Source organism: Balaenoptera ricei, chromosome 7, assembly GCF_028023285.1.
Source record: "Balaenoptera ricei isolate mBalRic1 chromosome 7, mBalRic1.hap2, whole genome shotgun sequence".
NCBI classification, from domain to species: Eukaryota; Metazoa; Chordata; class Mammalia; order Artiodactyla; family Balaenopteridae; genus Balaenoptera; species Balaenoptera ricei.
In genome coordinates, this window is record NC_082645.1 from 43,085,175 (window position 1) to 43,100,801 (window position 15,627).

General features: G+C 39.8%; 1 protein-coding gene across 3 annotated transcripts in view; it reads left to right on the forward strand.

The window, feature by feature from the left end:
- Positions 1-15,627, forward strand: part of FMNL2 (formin like 2) — a 307,483-nt gene that overhangs the window by 209,771 nt on the left and 82,085 nt on the right. For all 3 annotated transcript variants that reach the window (XM_059927874.1, XM_059927872.1, XM_059927873.1), the window contains exons 5-6: positions 9,095-9,178; positions 12,584-12,736. In XM_059927874.1, coding sequence (XP_059783857.1) covers positions 9,095-9,178; positions 12,584-12,736 — 237 coding nt within the window. The remainder of the gene's footprint in view (positions 1-9,094; positions 9,179-12,583; positions 12,737-15,627) is intronic.

The window sequence follows — 15,627 nt, forward strand, 5'->3', positions numbered from 1 at the left end:
ACTAATTGTAAAGTTCTCTGCTTGGATGCAGTGATGGTGTGTGTATAGTGATTCCCTGGGAAGTCAGGAACCCCCAACAAGTCATGTAGACTGAGATCCTGGAAGATCTTGAAGCCTTCCCTGGAGGTCTTTGACCTGGTTACTTGAAGCTTCTTCATTCTTTTCTCAATTCCCTGGCCAGAAGGGGACAGAAGCTGGAGTGGTGTCACTTGACATACCCCCTTGCACTTAGATACTTCGTTCTGAGTCTCTGCTTCCTACATCCCCAAATTTCAGGACCATGAAATGTAAATCCGCACTGGAAAGTAAAGTTTGGGGAATCTCTGCACTAAGCATTTCGAAGAGTTTTTCATACAACAGCATGGTTGCTTTGCCTCAAGCCAAGTACAACTTCATTACACACTCTCTCCCTCCTGAGATCATCAGAATTGTACAGTACCTTCAAATAAGGTTTCTCTCTAAGGCAGAATGATGTCAGTATTTTATTTTATAGCTTCAATTCTTCCTAAAGTACCTGTTTAACATCTGGCAATCATTTAACCCCTCTGGATTTTGATTCTTTGAGATTTGCAAGGGAAAGACTGTAGACTTTGGATCTTTTAGAATTTTCCCCTGTGATAGGTCTATTGGAAATGAAGTTTTACAAATATATTACATTTTTGTTTTTCAGCGTCTTTGTAAAATAATTACCTAAGTAGCAGTTTACTTCTACTTCTGAGTATGTTTGGTATAAGCCATTCAAATGGTTGTTTTCTGCAGTTATTTCAGAATAAGCTTTTTTAAGTCATAGAAATGCAAAGTTAATTTATAGCTCCATAGCCTGGGTGAGAATATTCATTTCCTTAAGGATAATTTCACATGTTTGGCACCTTGAGAATGAAATATTTGGAAAATGAACTGATTCTAACCTAAGGTTGATAATCACCCTTGTCCCAGAAAATGGGCTATAGAACAGTGGATCAGAGTGTCATGAAAATAGAACTGGAAGAGAAATTTAGGATTACCTAGACCCTCGTTTTACAAATTAAAAGAATTAAGGACCAGAGAAGGCGAGAGACTTCCACAAAGTCTACAGCTGTAGAGCCAGCCAGACGTTTTGTTCAAAATGCGATGTTCTTTTTCTTATCTAGCCTAATCTGGCAGCTCTTTCCTTGCAAGGAAATAAGATAATCGGGACTCTGGGATCAAAACAATGAGGTTTGTCTATTGGGGGTGAAAGTGGTGGTGATTTAATATAGCTGGGCATCCAAAGCTTAGGAAATTCAAATACTTTCCAATATTTGTGGATCAGGAGCTAGATTCCATTTGGTAGGGTCCAACCCCATACTCTTGGCACTTCTTCTTGACTGAAAATGGTGGCATGAGCTGCAGCCAGGATTTCTACAAATTGTCAAAAAGCATTTCTTCAAGCATTGCTGAAATAATGTGAAATTGACCATCAAATACCAAGGCAAGACGATCATTTCCAATATAAAGTTGGCTGAGTAGAAGAGCTCTGGTTGGGTGGAAGCCAGTGCAAATCTGCAAGCAGTTGGAGTGGTTTGTTGTTTAGGATACTCTAGGCATGTTGAAAGATTCTTGCATTTCTTTCATCTTCACCAGCTGAAGTTTCCCCTTGTCTACTACCTACGTGAGACACTTGGAAAGCTTTGGCTTTAGCAGCACAAAAATTCATGGAAGTGCGTTGTCTGATTCTATGAAACCAATTATTGGCATAACCTTATATGGAGTGAAACCACACACCAGGAATTTGACCTGATTTGCCTGTCCTGAAAACCCAAACCTGAACTGGACTTTTCTTGATGGAAACTAACTGGCTTGACCGTATTTGATTGGGAAAACTTCTGAAGAATTACTAAATAATGTGAAAGTAATCAATTACTACAGTGAGGAATTCTGGGAATGCAAGGTGCTGCATAGGGAATCCTTAGATTTTTATTGCACTCTTTGGGGTACCATATTAGAAAGGTAATTGGGTGCCCATTTTCCTTAGGGAAAGAGAGATCTTGGCTCATATTTTTGCCATGCCCCCTTATCAGTTATTAGACTTAAGTAAGTTACATAAACTCTCTGTATTTATCATGTGACCTAAGTTAACTTCTCATCTATAAAATGAGGATAATAATACTTATCTAATAGGAATGTTGTAAGGATTAAATGAGATAACTTATGAAAGACCTAATACAGGGTTTAATACATAGTAATTACTCTCAATATATGATAGCTGTTATTTGTTGTTATGCTTGTTGAAAATAATATTATATGTAATAATTATTGGACAGTGTTGTGTAATATATCCCTAAGGAAAACCATGCAGAGAATGTTATCTTCTCTGTCTAAAAGGACCCTGTTACCTAGGAGTTTATGATTTGCAGAAATTAAAAGGAAGAATTACATTTAAAATCTACTTGTCTTTAAAAAAAATTATTTTTGGCATATGCTTGCATTCCAAGGTTAAAATCTGGGGCTTTGCTGAAGTGACATTCCAAGCTACAGCTTTGTCAAGCAAAAGGGTCAGCCTAAAACTCTATAAATGGAACAGTCATGTGAGAAAGATAATTAATTTTTGGGGGGAGCCAAATTGAAATAAGAATTGGACTAGAAATAATCTCATTCACTTACTCTTAGGAACTATAACAGTCAAGGAGAATTGGATTATGACTAATGCAAGCCCTTGCGATGACTTGAAATACCCTTGAAGGGAGCTGAGCACTGTTAGAGCACATTGGCTTGGCTGTGCTCTACTGGGAGACGGGCGTTGGGATGTCTTGGATGTGGGGTGGTAAGATTCGAGAGGCGCTGGCGGTTGGGACAGATTGGCGGGTGTTAGTCCATGAAACTGAGGTGTAGGCTCGCCCTCCTTGCAGGTAGGTCATTTGAGTAAAACTGCCTATTATGATGGAAAATTACTTTTCATCCTGAGTGCAAGGTCATGGACGTCCTGAAAGATGCTTGCTTCACTGTATCTCAGTGGGGGAGATGAGAAGAATGGGCGTGAGGTGACAGGCAGGAGGTGCAAGTTGGCAAGGAGAGGAGGAGATCTGTAGAAGGAGGAAGATGCTGGGGAATGTGCAGTGAGTGTCTTCTCTGGGGTTTAACACGTGTATGTGTGCCTCAAGCTACCCTACGATTAATTCATCCTTAGATGGTGCTTTTTGGAAGTCCTCAAGATCATAACCATTTAGGCATTTATTAAACACTGTATTTGTTACTAAGCACTGTATTAGGTAAGTTAGATGTATTATTTCTTCCAGAAATCTTTTTTTTATTGCCCTTTTCCTCTGAACCTCCATTTTACAGATGAGGAAACTGAGAGTCCGCAATTAAATATCTTGCTCAAGTCCACACAATTGAGAAGCACTGAGGTTTGAACCTGGAGATGTCCAAATCTAAAGCCTGTTATCTAAACCAGCAGTTCTTACATTTTTTGATTTCAGGACTCCTTTACTGTCTTAAATTATTTTGAGCCCCAGTAAGTTTTTATGTGGGTTTTATCTGTTAATGTTACCATATTGGAAATTTAAACTGATAAATTTTAGATATGCTTATTTAATAAAATTTAATATTTATTTAACAATAAATATTTAATATAAATATATAAATACAAAATAATAAACATAATATAGCACAAATAACATACTTCATGAAAAATAACTATTTTCCAAAGCAAAAAATTTAGTGACAAGGGTGACATTGATTTACACGTTTACAAATCTTTTTACTGTCTCACTAATAGAAGGCAGCTGGATTCTCATATCTTTGTCTGCGTTCAATTTGTTATGATGTGTTTTAGTTGATGTATAGGAAGAAAACCTGGCCTTACACAGATACACACTTGGAAAAATGAAGAGTTTTTAAGTAACCGTTTCAGATAATTGTGGCTATTCTTTGATATTACACCAAAAGATGGTAATTTCTTAAAGTTAGTTGCAATGTATTGATAGAATCTGAAACCGTACCAGTGAGCTTTTGTGTTCTGTTCCGTCAATACTAAAATCCATTGTGCTGTCTTTCACTTTGAATGGGTGTTTCTACCCATGCATACTTCTTAACATCATGAAAAAATCATTTGAAAAATATTGTTTCACTGAGTTATCCTGATCTTTCAAACATCAACACATTTTATTCTACAATATAAAAACAATCATGTTTGTTAATAATCACCAGTGTCATCAGAATTTACTTTAGGTATTGGGAAGCTGTCAGACTCGTGGTGGTAAATATAAGTGTTCCAAAATTCTAATTTTTTTGATTGTAAGCTCAGATTTTATCATTGACAAAAAATATTGTCAGTTCTTTTCCTGAAAATGGCAGGCTCACTTCATTCACTTTTGAGAATATCTGCCGAATACCCAAGACAGAATAACCACAATGTGTCTGTCATTGGACAGTCCATGTAGAAAATGGCTGGGTCAGTTTGCAGCTCCAACAGTTGCACCAGTGCTTTTCCTCAAGACGGCCGTGGTGCTTGGGCAGGCAGCAGAAGTGCTATATGTGGGCTTTCCCTCTTGTCACACAGAGAATTAAAAAGACGTATATTCAAAGAGCAAGCTTTAATAAAGTCAGTAATTTTTAGCACTTCATTAAGGACAGGTTTAAGTGAAGCTGACTTTTTTTCCCCTTCTGAGTGCTTGGGGTGAAGAATACAATAAAAAGGTGTATTGTTTGGTGGTAGCAGTTTCATTCACATTTCTTTTGTACCATCAGTGCAAGTGTCAGCACAGTGACAAAAGCGACTACTTAATATTTGTATGAAAATAGGTTTAACTTCACAGACCCCTGAGAGGGTTTCAGGGACCCCTGGTGGTCCATGGGCTATACTTTGAGAACCAGTTTGAGATGCTGTCTCACAGAATAGATTTGGTAGCTGATGATGAATCTGAGTGATGTTTACCTTCTATCTCTCGCTTCTTGTGATTTTTTTTCATGATTTGTCAGCAACTGCAGTTCCTACCGGATGCCTGTAGTATCTCTCTAAAGGAAACTGGCAGAGGGAATTCACCATCTGTCCATTCATCTTGTGTGTCTCGGGTCTGTTTTGTTGTTTGATCTTAGAAATTTAAAGCCATTAATGTCCTTTGAGACTTTATTTTCTAGATGAGAACAATGAGATTCTGAGATTTGGGAGGCAGAGAGAAAACAATAGCAATTTGGAAACAAAGCTTTGACCTGTCTACAGTAAAACAGTAACTCTTGGCACTTGCATTTCGAGCCCTTCTTTGAATAAGTTTTTTTTTCCAGAGCTATTTCTCATTATCACTGTGCCTTCCAGCTCCTAAGCAGTTGATTTGGAATTTGCGTAAATTCAAATTTACAACATATGGTAATTACATCGAATCTGTGAGGTACTCAGTAAGTGATGCATGCTGTCAGAGTCAGAAATAATTCTACTTTCCAAAACCTGTAATCACCCAATTTGAAACTGTTTGCATATTGGCACTATATTAAAGCGTGTGTAGCATGCGCAGAGGTGAAAATGGAAATTTACTATAGGAACCCTCCATTTATGACATGTCATGATCATGTACATAAATCTGCAGAATGGGGCATCCATTTTTTTTATGCCTTTAGATTAAAGATACTGCTTGGAAAGTTGCCCTTTTTTCATCTCTACCTATTTGATTTCCACAGAAGTTCACTCTCGCCTCTGTTTTCTCCTATACAGAATATCCTAAGTGAAGAAGGGATAGGGATTGAGAGGACAAGAGGAAGAGTGAAGGCTGTTCTTTTCTTGTAATCCATAGCCTTTTTGCTGAGATGACTTTACTAACCTGATACCACTTGACAAATGGGGTAAGGTAGTCAGCTGTGATGGATCTCTATCTTATTCTTTCCCAAACCACCTGCAGGGGTTTGGGCCAGATCAGAGACCCAGGGAAGATCTCACAGCTTAGAAAAAGAGGTTAAAAATGAAATTAAACCTCTCAAAGGCAGGACGTGTTACACTGTCTCCTACTTTTTAGGAACGGAGCAGCCGGCACCTGACTTTCACTTTGAAATTAATTAATGAATTAATTAATTAATTTAAAAGTAAGGTTTTATTTATTTATTATTTATTTTATTTTTGGCTGCGTTGGGTCTTTGTTGCGCGCGGGCTTTCTCTAGTTGCAGCGAGCGGGGGCTACTCTTTGTTGCGGTGCTCAGGCTTCTCATTGCGGGGGCTTCTCGTTGCGGAGCACGGGCTCTAGAGCGCAGGCTCAGTAGTCGTGGCGCACGGGCTTAGTTGCTCTGCGGCATGTGGGATCTTCCCGGACCAGGGCTCGAACCGGTGTCCCCTGCATTGGCAGGCGGATTCTTAACCACTGCGCCACCAGGGAAGTCCTGAAATTTATTTTTAAAGCACTTTCACTCAAAGTCAGCAAGTCAGGGCAGGGGCACTGATAAGGGTGCTAAATTGAAGTAAAAGCCAATTAATAGGTTTTATCACTGCATCAAAATATATGCATATTAGTACTTTGAGTCAAGAGATACATAGCTCTGACTGTATTTGGCTATTTCCTACCATTTCTTCCTTCCTTCCTCTTTTTTATTTTTTTAATATCCATGAGTCATTTGCCTTCTCTCCAGTTTGTGGCTAAACTAAGTGAGATGAAGGTGCTAGCAGGTCCTTAGGATGTCGTGGACCATCTCTACATTTTAGAGGCAGTGTCTAGAAAATCAACCAGAAGGAACTATAATGGCTGTTTTTCTCAGCTCCTAAATTAGAGTGTTCTTATGGGTCACTGAGATAGAATATGTGAAACCAAGATTGCTCTGAAAAATCTGGACCCTGTGGTTTTGTGCAGCCACCAAGGAGGGCTAGTTTAAATTATGCAGTCAGAACCCATAGATCCGACCAATGGAGAGGCCTCAGAGAGGCTAAGAGGCTTGAATTTCAAGAGCACAGCTAGTCATCCGATTTGATAGTGAGTTCTAGCTTTCTTCAGTCTCCTACCAGTTTTAAAAGGGAATTTTTTTTTTTTTTTTTTTTTTTTTTACCATTTCTAAGCTTTTAATTATCAGCACTTAAAAATGTCCAGTGTCCTCTGAGACCTAGCCATATCGGGAGTAATTTAAAATAAATCAAATGAAAATAAGGATCTAGAAGTAGATGCTGTGAGAGCGTGTATGTGGTGGTGGTGAAATGAAACTTCAGCCTCTCCTAATAGCCATCCCCTTAGTTCTGGTCAGCTGTCATAACAAAGCCACTTCGTGAGACCCAAAAGGTAGTGTTTTCTTTGCCAATGTTTCCACTCTAGGTCTCTCTCTTTTTCTTGGGGGCGGGGGCACGCGGTTTGTGGGTTCTTAGTTCCCCGACCAGGGATTGAACCCGGGCCCTTGGCCGTGAGAGCACGGCATCCTAACAACTGGATGGCCGGGGAATTCCCTAGGTCTCTCTCTTTTTTTTTAAACATCTTTATTGAAGTATAATTGCTTTACAATGGTGTGTTAGTTTCTGCTTTATAACAAAGTGAATCAGTATACATATGTTCCCACATCTCTTCCCTCTTGCGTCTCCCTCCCTCCCACCCTCCCTATCCCCCACCTCTAGGTGGTCACAAAGCACCTAGCTGATCTCCCTGTGCTATGCGGCTGCTTCCCACTATCTATTTTACATTTGGTAGTGTATATATGTCCATGCCGCTCTCTCACCCTGTCACATCTCACCCCTCCCCCTCCCCATATCCTCAAGTCCATTCTCTAGTAGGTCTGTGTCTTTATTCCCGTCCTAGGTCTCTTCTAGATTAAATGTTATATACTTACACGTGGCTATGTTAAGTGCATACGTTTTGTCACAGCCTGCCTGAGGCACTTGGGGGAAGTACGAGGCAAGCTATCTACTTTTTCCACCTTACTGTCTTCTGGAACTGCCTGAAGACCTGAGGTTACATTATGCAGATGATAGGACTAGAAGAAAGGATGAGTTGGAGGATAAAACAAACAACAACCACAAAATCCCCCTAAAAACAAAATTTTAAAAATAGGCATTCTGAATCCACCAGGTTTTTTCCCTTCCTTTAAGACAGAAACCTCAAGGGACTGCTTATCCTTAAAGACACACGGTAGAATTGCCCCACTGTTGTACTCATAGCTCTCAAAACTGGTTTCCGTAGGAGCCATCGTGTGCATAGCTGGTGGACCTTGTTGGCTTGGTATTCCTGGAGGAAAGCAACCACTTTGCAATGCTGTTGGCAGATGTACCCCAAGATTCATTTCTGTGATAGAATAGCACAGCTTTTTACTTATTACTTCTTGGAGTTTCCAACCCAGTGAAGGCTTGATGGGGTATCACATGTTCTTTGAAGGTGGATGTCCTGGAGGAAATCTGTGACATGGGGTAACAGGTGTTTATCCTCAGTGCCTGACCACTCTGCTCCATCTTCTAGGTGTTGTTATGAACAAATAAAAATGTGTAAACATTCTCAGTGAACTGCATTCAGATTCACCATTCAAATGCAAAGTGGTATCATTTTAAAATGAATTTTAAAAAGCATGGTATTTGTCACGTCTTGGCTTTGATGATGGTGTGTGGTGCCTGCGACTTTTTAAAAGGTTTTAACATTCATGGAAAAAATTAAGCAAGTCATTATCCCTATTGAATTTCCAGAAGCCCATAAACACTGGTCTCTCATTGGCTAGTTGAGTGTTTTCTACAGCTTAGTGTGCCAAGAAGGAGTTGAATGTGGATTTGGAATCCGGCCTGGATTTCAGTGGTTATGTTGTCATGTCCCTAGTCTGCCTGATTCCCCGTGCAGTCTTGGCTCCTTAAACAAGCAGGCTCCAGATCAATTATGGTGGAAAAAAAGGACAGTTAGCAAGTTCCTGTTTTAGAAAGTTTCTTACAGGTTATCGTCAGTCTCCTAAGCAGTAAAATACAAGGAAGGCACTCATACACTTTTTGACCCCTCGTCGCTCATGCTGAAATATTATGGTGTTCTTAGTTGCCATATTTAAAAGCTCCTACCTCATGTGTTATAGTCTAGGCCTTACTCCATAGTTTCTTTCAGGCAGTGAATGTTTCTGGTGGAAAAAAACAAGTTTTCACTGTGTCCTTTTCATGGTAGAACATGCGATGAACTTTGCCAATGATTTTTTTTTTTTTTTTTTTGAACAGATGGGTCAGAGAGTTTCTGAATGAAGAAAATAAAGGTCTTGATGTTCTAGTAGAATATCTGTCATTTGCGCAATACGCAGTAACGTAAGTAGAACTTGGCTTGTTTCCTTTTAAATTTTATGTGGTCACAGAAGATGCATCTCAATGGTAAAATTAGGTACCACACTGAGGGGAGACACCCAGAAGCAGATGTGGTGAGGTTTAAGGAGGTTTGTTTATATTCAAGTAACTAAAAGCAAATCACATAATTGTTGTTAGAAATGCTTTTAAGGCAGAAATAAAACAGGGGAGTAAAATCACCCTTAGAGGAGTGCTTATCTCAAAAAGAAGTGCTTTCTTTAGTGCTCAAGTTATGTATATCCATATGGTAGAACACTCTAGCAATTATTGGAAGAGGTATATGATATATTGTTGAGTGAATAAAGCAAAGTACAGAGGAGTGATTCCCTTTTTATTTAAAAAAAAAAACTTGTATATGTATATTTGTAGGTGCTAGTAAATACAGAGAAAATGATTGCAGAAGTAGGTACCAAACACAGTGGGAGTGGAGGAAGTGGAGTCAGCAAGAGGTTTTCCCTTTTTAATTTATATGTATTTGTATTGTTTTGACTTCCCCTTCATAGGGGGAAGGGGAAAAAATGGGGCAGAGCAGGAAAAAATTTTACTTATTTCACCTTTCCTTTGTTGATTCATAAAGTTTTCTCATTTGCTAGGCTTCTGGAAAGATTTACAACAGGAATGAAAAGTGTACATTTGAATGAGACGTTCTCTTCTCCACATTTCCTCTTTAATCAAAAACTATTCCAGTATCCACAGATACACTCTCACACACACAGATTGAGGAAATAATACTGTATTCTTTTTTAAATTTTTATTTATTTTTTTTGGCTGTGTTGGGTCTTCGTTTTTCCGCGCGGGCTTCTCATTGCCGTGGCTTCCCTTGCCGTGGAGCTCGGACTCTAGGCACGCAGGCTTCAGTAGTTGCAGCATGTGGGCTCTAGAGCGCATGGGCTTCAGTAGTTGTGGCGCGTGGGCTCAGTAGTTGTGGCACATGGGCTCTAGGATGCGCGGGCTTCAGTAGTTGTGGTGCGCAGGCTCAGCAGTTGTGGCTCACGGGCTCTAGAGCGCAGGCTCAGTAGTTGTAGCACATGGGCTTAGTTGCTCTGCAGCATGTGGGATCTTCCCGGACCAGGGATCGAACCCATGTCCCCTGCACTGGCAGGCAGATTCTTAACCACTGCGCCACCAGGGAAGTCCCAATACTGTATTTTTAATTTGATTGGAAGACATTTCAGCCTAGGTGGTGGTTTTTTTTCTTCTCAACTCTTCTTTTCAAAGAAGGAACTTGTTTTTTATATCGCCCCACTTTAAGATCTAACCAGATGTTATCTTATAATCCTCATCGCTTCCTTGAGAATTTGTGAAGAGAAAACTATAATTATTCCTACCTTATAGCTGCAGAAAGTAAAGTGTTAACTGAAACTGGCCTGATGAGTTTCAGTTTTGATAACTCTTATATATGATATGGAATATAATAAGAAAACCCAGTAGATAAGTTCTTATCTTCCTGAGAAATTTTCCTCTGAAATATAATTCTAGTTTTTATAGCATACTCTTCCGAACTTTGTTCCTTATCTACCTCCATTACATCGAAAACTGCTGATCTCCCTTACACTTTATATTATATGACAGAACAGAATAGGAATATTATCCTGCTGCATATTTTAAAATCTGGAAGAATATTTATTGAGGAATTAAGGAAGGGCTAAGAAACTTCAGGAATAATGGAAAAGAATTGCATGCAGTTTGTAATATGTTTGCTGTAATTAACCCTTTACCCCATCACGATAGAACTTGTAAACCAGCTTTCCCAAATGCACCTACACACGAGACCAATGGGAAAAGGTAGTGCTACTCTGAGGGAATTCTTCTGGTCTGCAGTCCAAGAGCAAAGACAACAAAAGATCAGAACTCAGAGCTTTTGGTTCCTAATCTTCTACTTTTTTGGGTGGGGGATGGGGTGGGCATTAGCTTTACATTCCTTGCTTATTAGTTTTATTTTTGTTTTTCTTACAAAATTAATTACATGAAATTTTATACTTTAATTACATGAAAATTTATATATAGATACATAATTTATGTACATACTTTCTTGAAACTAAATGGGCTGAAAAAAATTTCTTACTATTCCTTAGCATGTGACAATTTTCTAGTTCATGTAAAGTGAAATAACAGACTCATGTGTCTTCCCTAAAACAGGAGCTTTCACCAAGGTGTGTGTTTCTTTTTTCTGCTCAGTGAGAGTCGGGGGTGAGCTGAGAGGAGTAGAAGGATGCTAAACAACTGAACATATGGGGGCTGCAGAGTGGCTTGGCGGGAGTCATAATGACATGAGTGATCTTGGGATGCCCCCTAGGCTTACCTTTTCCAGTGTCAATTATAGGCTTCTATTTTTAGTCCTTAAGGATCTGTTTGATTCCTCAATTCCACCCCTTTTCTGTTCACTGCTTCCTGTATCCTAAGGAATGACAGAATTGTTAGACCCATTCAATGACTTTGTGCATCAGTCTCTGGTATCTGGATTACAGTTTAATAAATGGAGAGCATCACCTAGTTTACAGATGGTAGTTCTAACCAAATATTTAATTTTGGCAGTCATACTTGTATAAAAAGTCATACTTGCTATTTCCAATATGTATTGTTGATTTTTTTTCCCATGATATCCTCCAATATCTTCCAGATGCTATTAATTATAGCTGCATTCTGTTTATTTTCTGTCTGATCAGGTGTTGCTTGATGGAACTATGGGTAGAAACAGTTGATAAAATGTATTTTTGAGAAAGCAGAGCTACTGACTATGGAAGGGGAAAAATGCATAGAACACAAAGGCCTGTCTGTTTAAAAATTTGTTCCTAAAATTATACAAGAATGAGCAGTTTAACTAGCCATTTATTCTAACATGGTTAACATGAGTAATAACCTCAAAAAATGTCAGAGAAACAACAGCCCTACTTTAAAGAGCACCACATTGGGAAGAGATTCCAAAATCAAAGCAAATTCATAACTTTGCAAGTAATGTATCACATATGGTTGGAAAAGTACACTTGCCAACACACTAGGAGAAAATGCTCAGTGAAACTTGATGGAGAGGAATAAATTAGTATAAGCCTAACATATTGACTTGTTAAAGCAAAATGAAGACAGCTCTGAGATCTTTCTTCCCCGTCCCACCATAGCTCATTAGTAATCGGTAAGTCAGCAAGCCTTATAATAAGATACAAATAACACATCCCTATTTGTCATTCTGTATTTTCAAAGCTAACGCTCAGTCCATGAAAATTCGTTTGTATTCCATTTTCAGTTTTCTTTGTTTGCAAAAACTACCCATATTAAGGTGCAGATGTATAGTTGGAAGGAGTGAGTGTTGCACATCCACGTATTTGCGTGAATATGAATTAAGTCTTTAGTGGCATTTCTCTTTTGTTTTAGTTTTGACTTTGAAAGTGTGGAAAGCACTGTGGAGAGCTCAGTGGACAAATCAAAGCCCTGGAGTCGGTCCATCGAGGACCTGCACAGAGGGAGCAACCTGCCTTCCCCCGTGGGCAACAGTGGATCCCGCTCGGGAAGACATCCTGCACTGCGGTGAGTTCCTTGATTCAGGAAAGAGGCAGATATGTCAGGACAGCTTCTGTTGAGGATCCTGGGCCACGTATCGCTGTATCTTGCCACACAGCACTTGTGTTGTCAATGATTGCAAATGCAAGTTTCTTTGGGAGTTCATGGAATCATCACTTGGGCAATACTCAGTCACTTTCAATAGCTTTCTGCAAATACCACTCCTTCCTTCAGCACAGAAAAAAAATTCTGCTGCCAAATGACACAACAGAGTAGTCTCCATAGGCAGATAAGTTTCTGAAACCAGGAAGATGCTGATATACTGACTTGGGCTCTGTTTCCTGGGTAGAGGCAGCACGTCGAGATCTGAGGATCTCAAGAACTTGATGCTGTTTAAACCCGACTCCTCTCTTCCCTTCCTCCCGTGATAGCTCAGGTGTGTGTTCTGTGGGATGTGTTCTTAGACTTAGGTACAGGATGCTGTAATGATCATTTTTATTAAGGAGATGCCTTTAAGCAGTGCTCCTTTGGTCGGGTGTGCTCTCCATTGTCAACCTTCTATTTCCTCGTAAGGATTCCTTCTCCAGTCTTTTCTGGCTGAAATACCAACATGCTAAGGTAGGATGGGGGATGAACACCTGAGTGTAATATCACTGAGATTGTTCATTCACTCAAAGCTACAATCATTCACTGAAAAATACTTTTGAGCTTCTGTACTTTGCTAGCCACTGTACTCAGAGTTAGTATACATGGGTGGGTAAATCAAAACTCCTGCCCGACAAGACGGAGTTATCATCTAGAGCAAGTTCATAAAGGTTTCTGTGTTCCAGGAGTTTAATAAAAATTTTTATTAATAAGCCCCTCATTCCCAAATGTTGCTTACTCTTTGTAGCTTGACAATTTTATCTCGCTTATTTCAGGCTTGATCTGGCAAGTGGACGTGGTTCCTGTCACTGTTTAAGATCACCATGGGTGTGGGGTCATGGTAGTAGAGTCCATGTGTCACATTGTGATCAGTGAATACATGGCTTTCAGACCTTTTGTATTTGGTAGCCTTTTTATTACCTCTTGTCCCTTTGACTTGGGTTTTGGTCATGGAAAGTTAAAGTCTTTATAATGAAGTTCAGTTCTGTTCCGGGATTTGATGTTTGAATATGATGCTTCCTATCAAGCATTCAGATTTTCCTTGTTTGGAAATGCCAAAAATATTAATGGCTTCGGAGTGATTCAATAATAATGAAGATAATAATGTTTCAGTTCATCTCACAGTATTTGCAATAGGCCAAAGGCTATATAACCTGCTAGTCTGCGTGAACTTTACATGTGGACAGAGGAATATGTGGGCTGATTGAGAAGTTGAAGGAAGGCCAATTGTGCCTGAAGAATTCCCTAATCACCTTGTAACTCGAATGGAAACTCTTACCATTAGTTTAGCTATAATTATGTGTAAGGAATTTAATTGGCAAAGTACGTTTTAACTTGCTTTATCATTTCTTAGCTGGAAAGTATCATATATTATTGGCCAGCTACCATTTTAAAAAGAAGTCATTTTTCTGATTAATAACTCATTACACCTGTTTTCAACTTACTGAAGACTGTTATTGAGAGTGCATTGTTTCTGGTAGAGTGGAAGAGTCAGGAAAATAGGGGAAACATCTCACATCCAAGGAGAGTTGTGATCCTGGACCCTGGACAGCATGGTATAGGGACTTCAGTGTCCGGCCTGATTTGCCTCACGGTTGGCTTAAGGTAGATCCTGCTAGAATTCATTTTAAATTGGAAAAAAAAAAAAAAAAAAGAGACCCCCAAGTATAGAGAGAAAGACACGATGGAAATGCTGTTTTGAGAAACTTGGGAACCGTTATGACATTTCTGGTTGGCAGGTGTGCTCGAAGATGACCAACTAAGAAACCAGCGTCACATTCTTTTTTGTGTTTAAACAGTTTCAAGCTCAGGAATGGACATTTGAAATTCCTGTGGCTCTCCGTCATGGGCTCTCAAGAAAACCAATATGGCAGTAACTTTCATGCCACTTGTTGACTTGAAGCTTGGATTTTTATTTTTGTTATTAAATGATGTATATCAGTGATATTCCAGCTCTTGTGTGCATGGATTCTAATTCTGTATTTGGTCATTTGATAGCATCTCTGACTTATAAAAACAGCAATCAGAAGTGCAGGCGCACGGTACATGTTGCTTTTCATATACCCAAAGATTGTTTACGTCTTTTTCTCTTCCTCCTCCTTCCTCTCTCTCCTTTCTTCCTCTGCTGCCTCTACTTTTTGGCTTTCTTTTTGTTGGCCTTCTTTTTCATTCTGCCATCTCATTTCTGATCGTCTTGTCCTCCCGTCTCCTCTTCCTCCGGTTCCATTCATCTCTTGCATCACCACCAGATTGGTTTCTCTGCCTGAGTATCTTCATTTCAAATGCTGCCAGAGCTGCTTCTCTCCCTGTTGCCTCTGAGTAGCTTCAGTTTACACACTGATGTTGAGGCTTCAAACTGGAAAATCTCGTAAGTCATGGGTGAAAATGTCGCCCAAGAGAGCTTATAGTGCATGGCGACAGAGTATGGCAGCTGCTCTCCGTGTTATAATATGATAACTGCATGGCTTCATGCCATCACTCTACTGGGGTAAAGCCCAGTGCCTTTTAAACTTTGATACACTCTGTTATCATATTATGATTCTTCCTTTTAAGAATTTGAACCTTGGGCTTCCCTGGTGGCGCAGTGGTTGAGAATCTGCCTGCCAATGCAGAGGACACGGGTTCGAGCCCTGGTCTGGGAAGATCCCACGTGCCACGGAGCAACTGGGCCCGTGAGCCACAACTACTGAGCCTGCGCGTCTGGAGCCTGTGCTCCGCAACAAGAGAGGCCGCGATAGTGAGAGGCGCGGCACGCGCACCGCAATGAAGAGTGG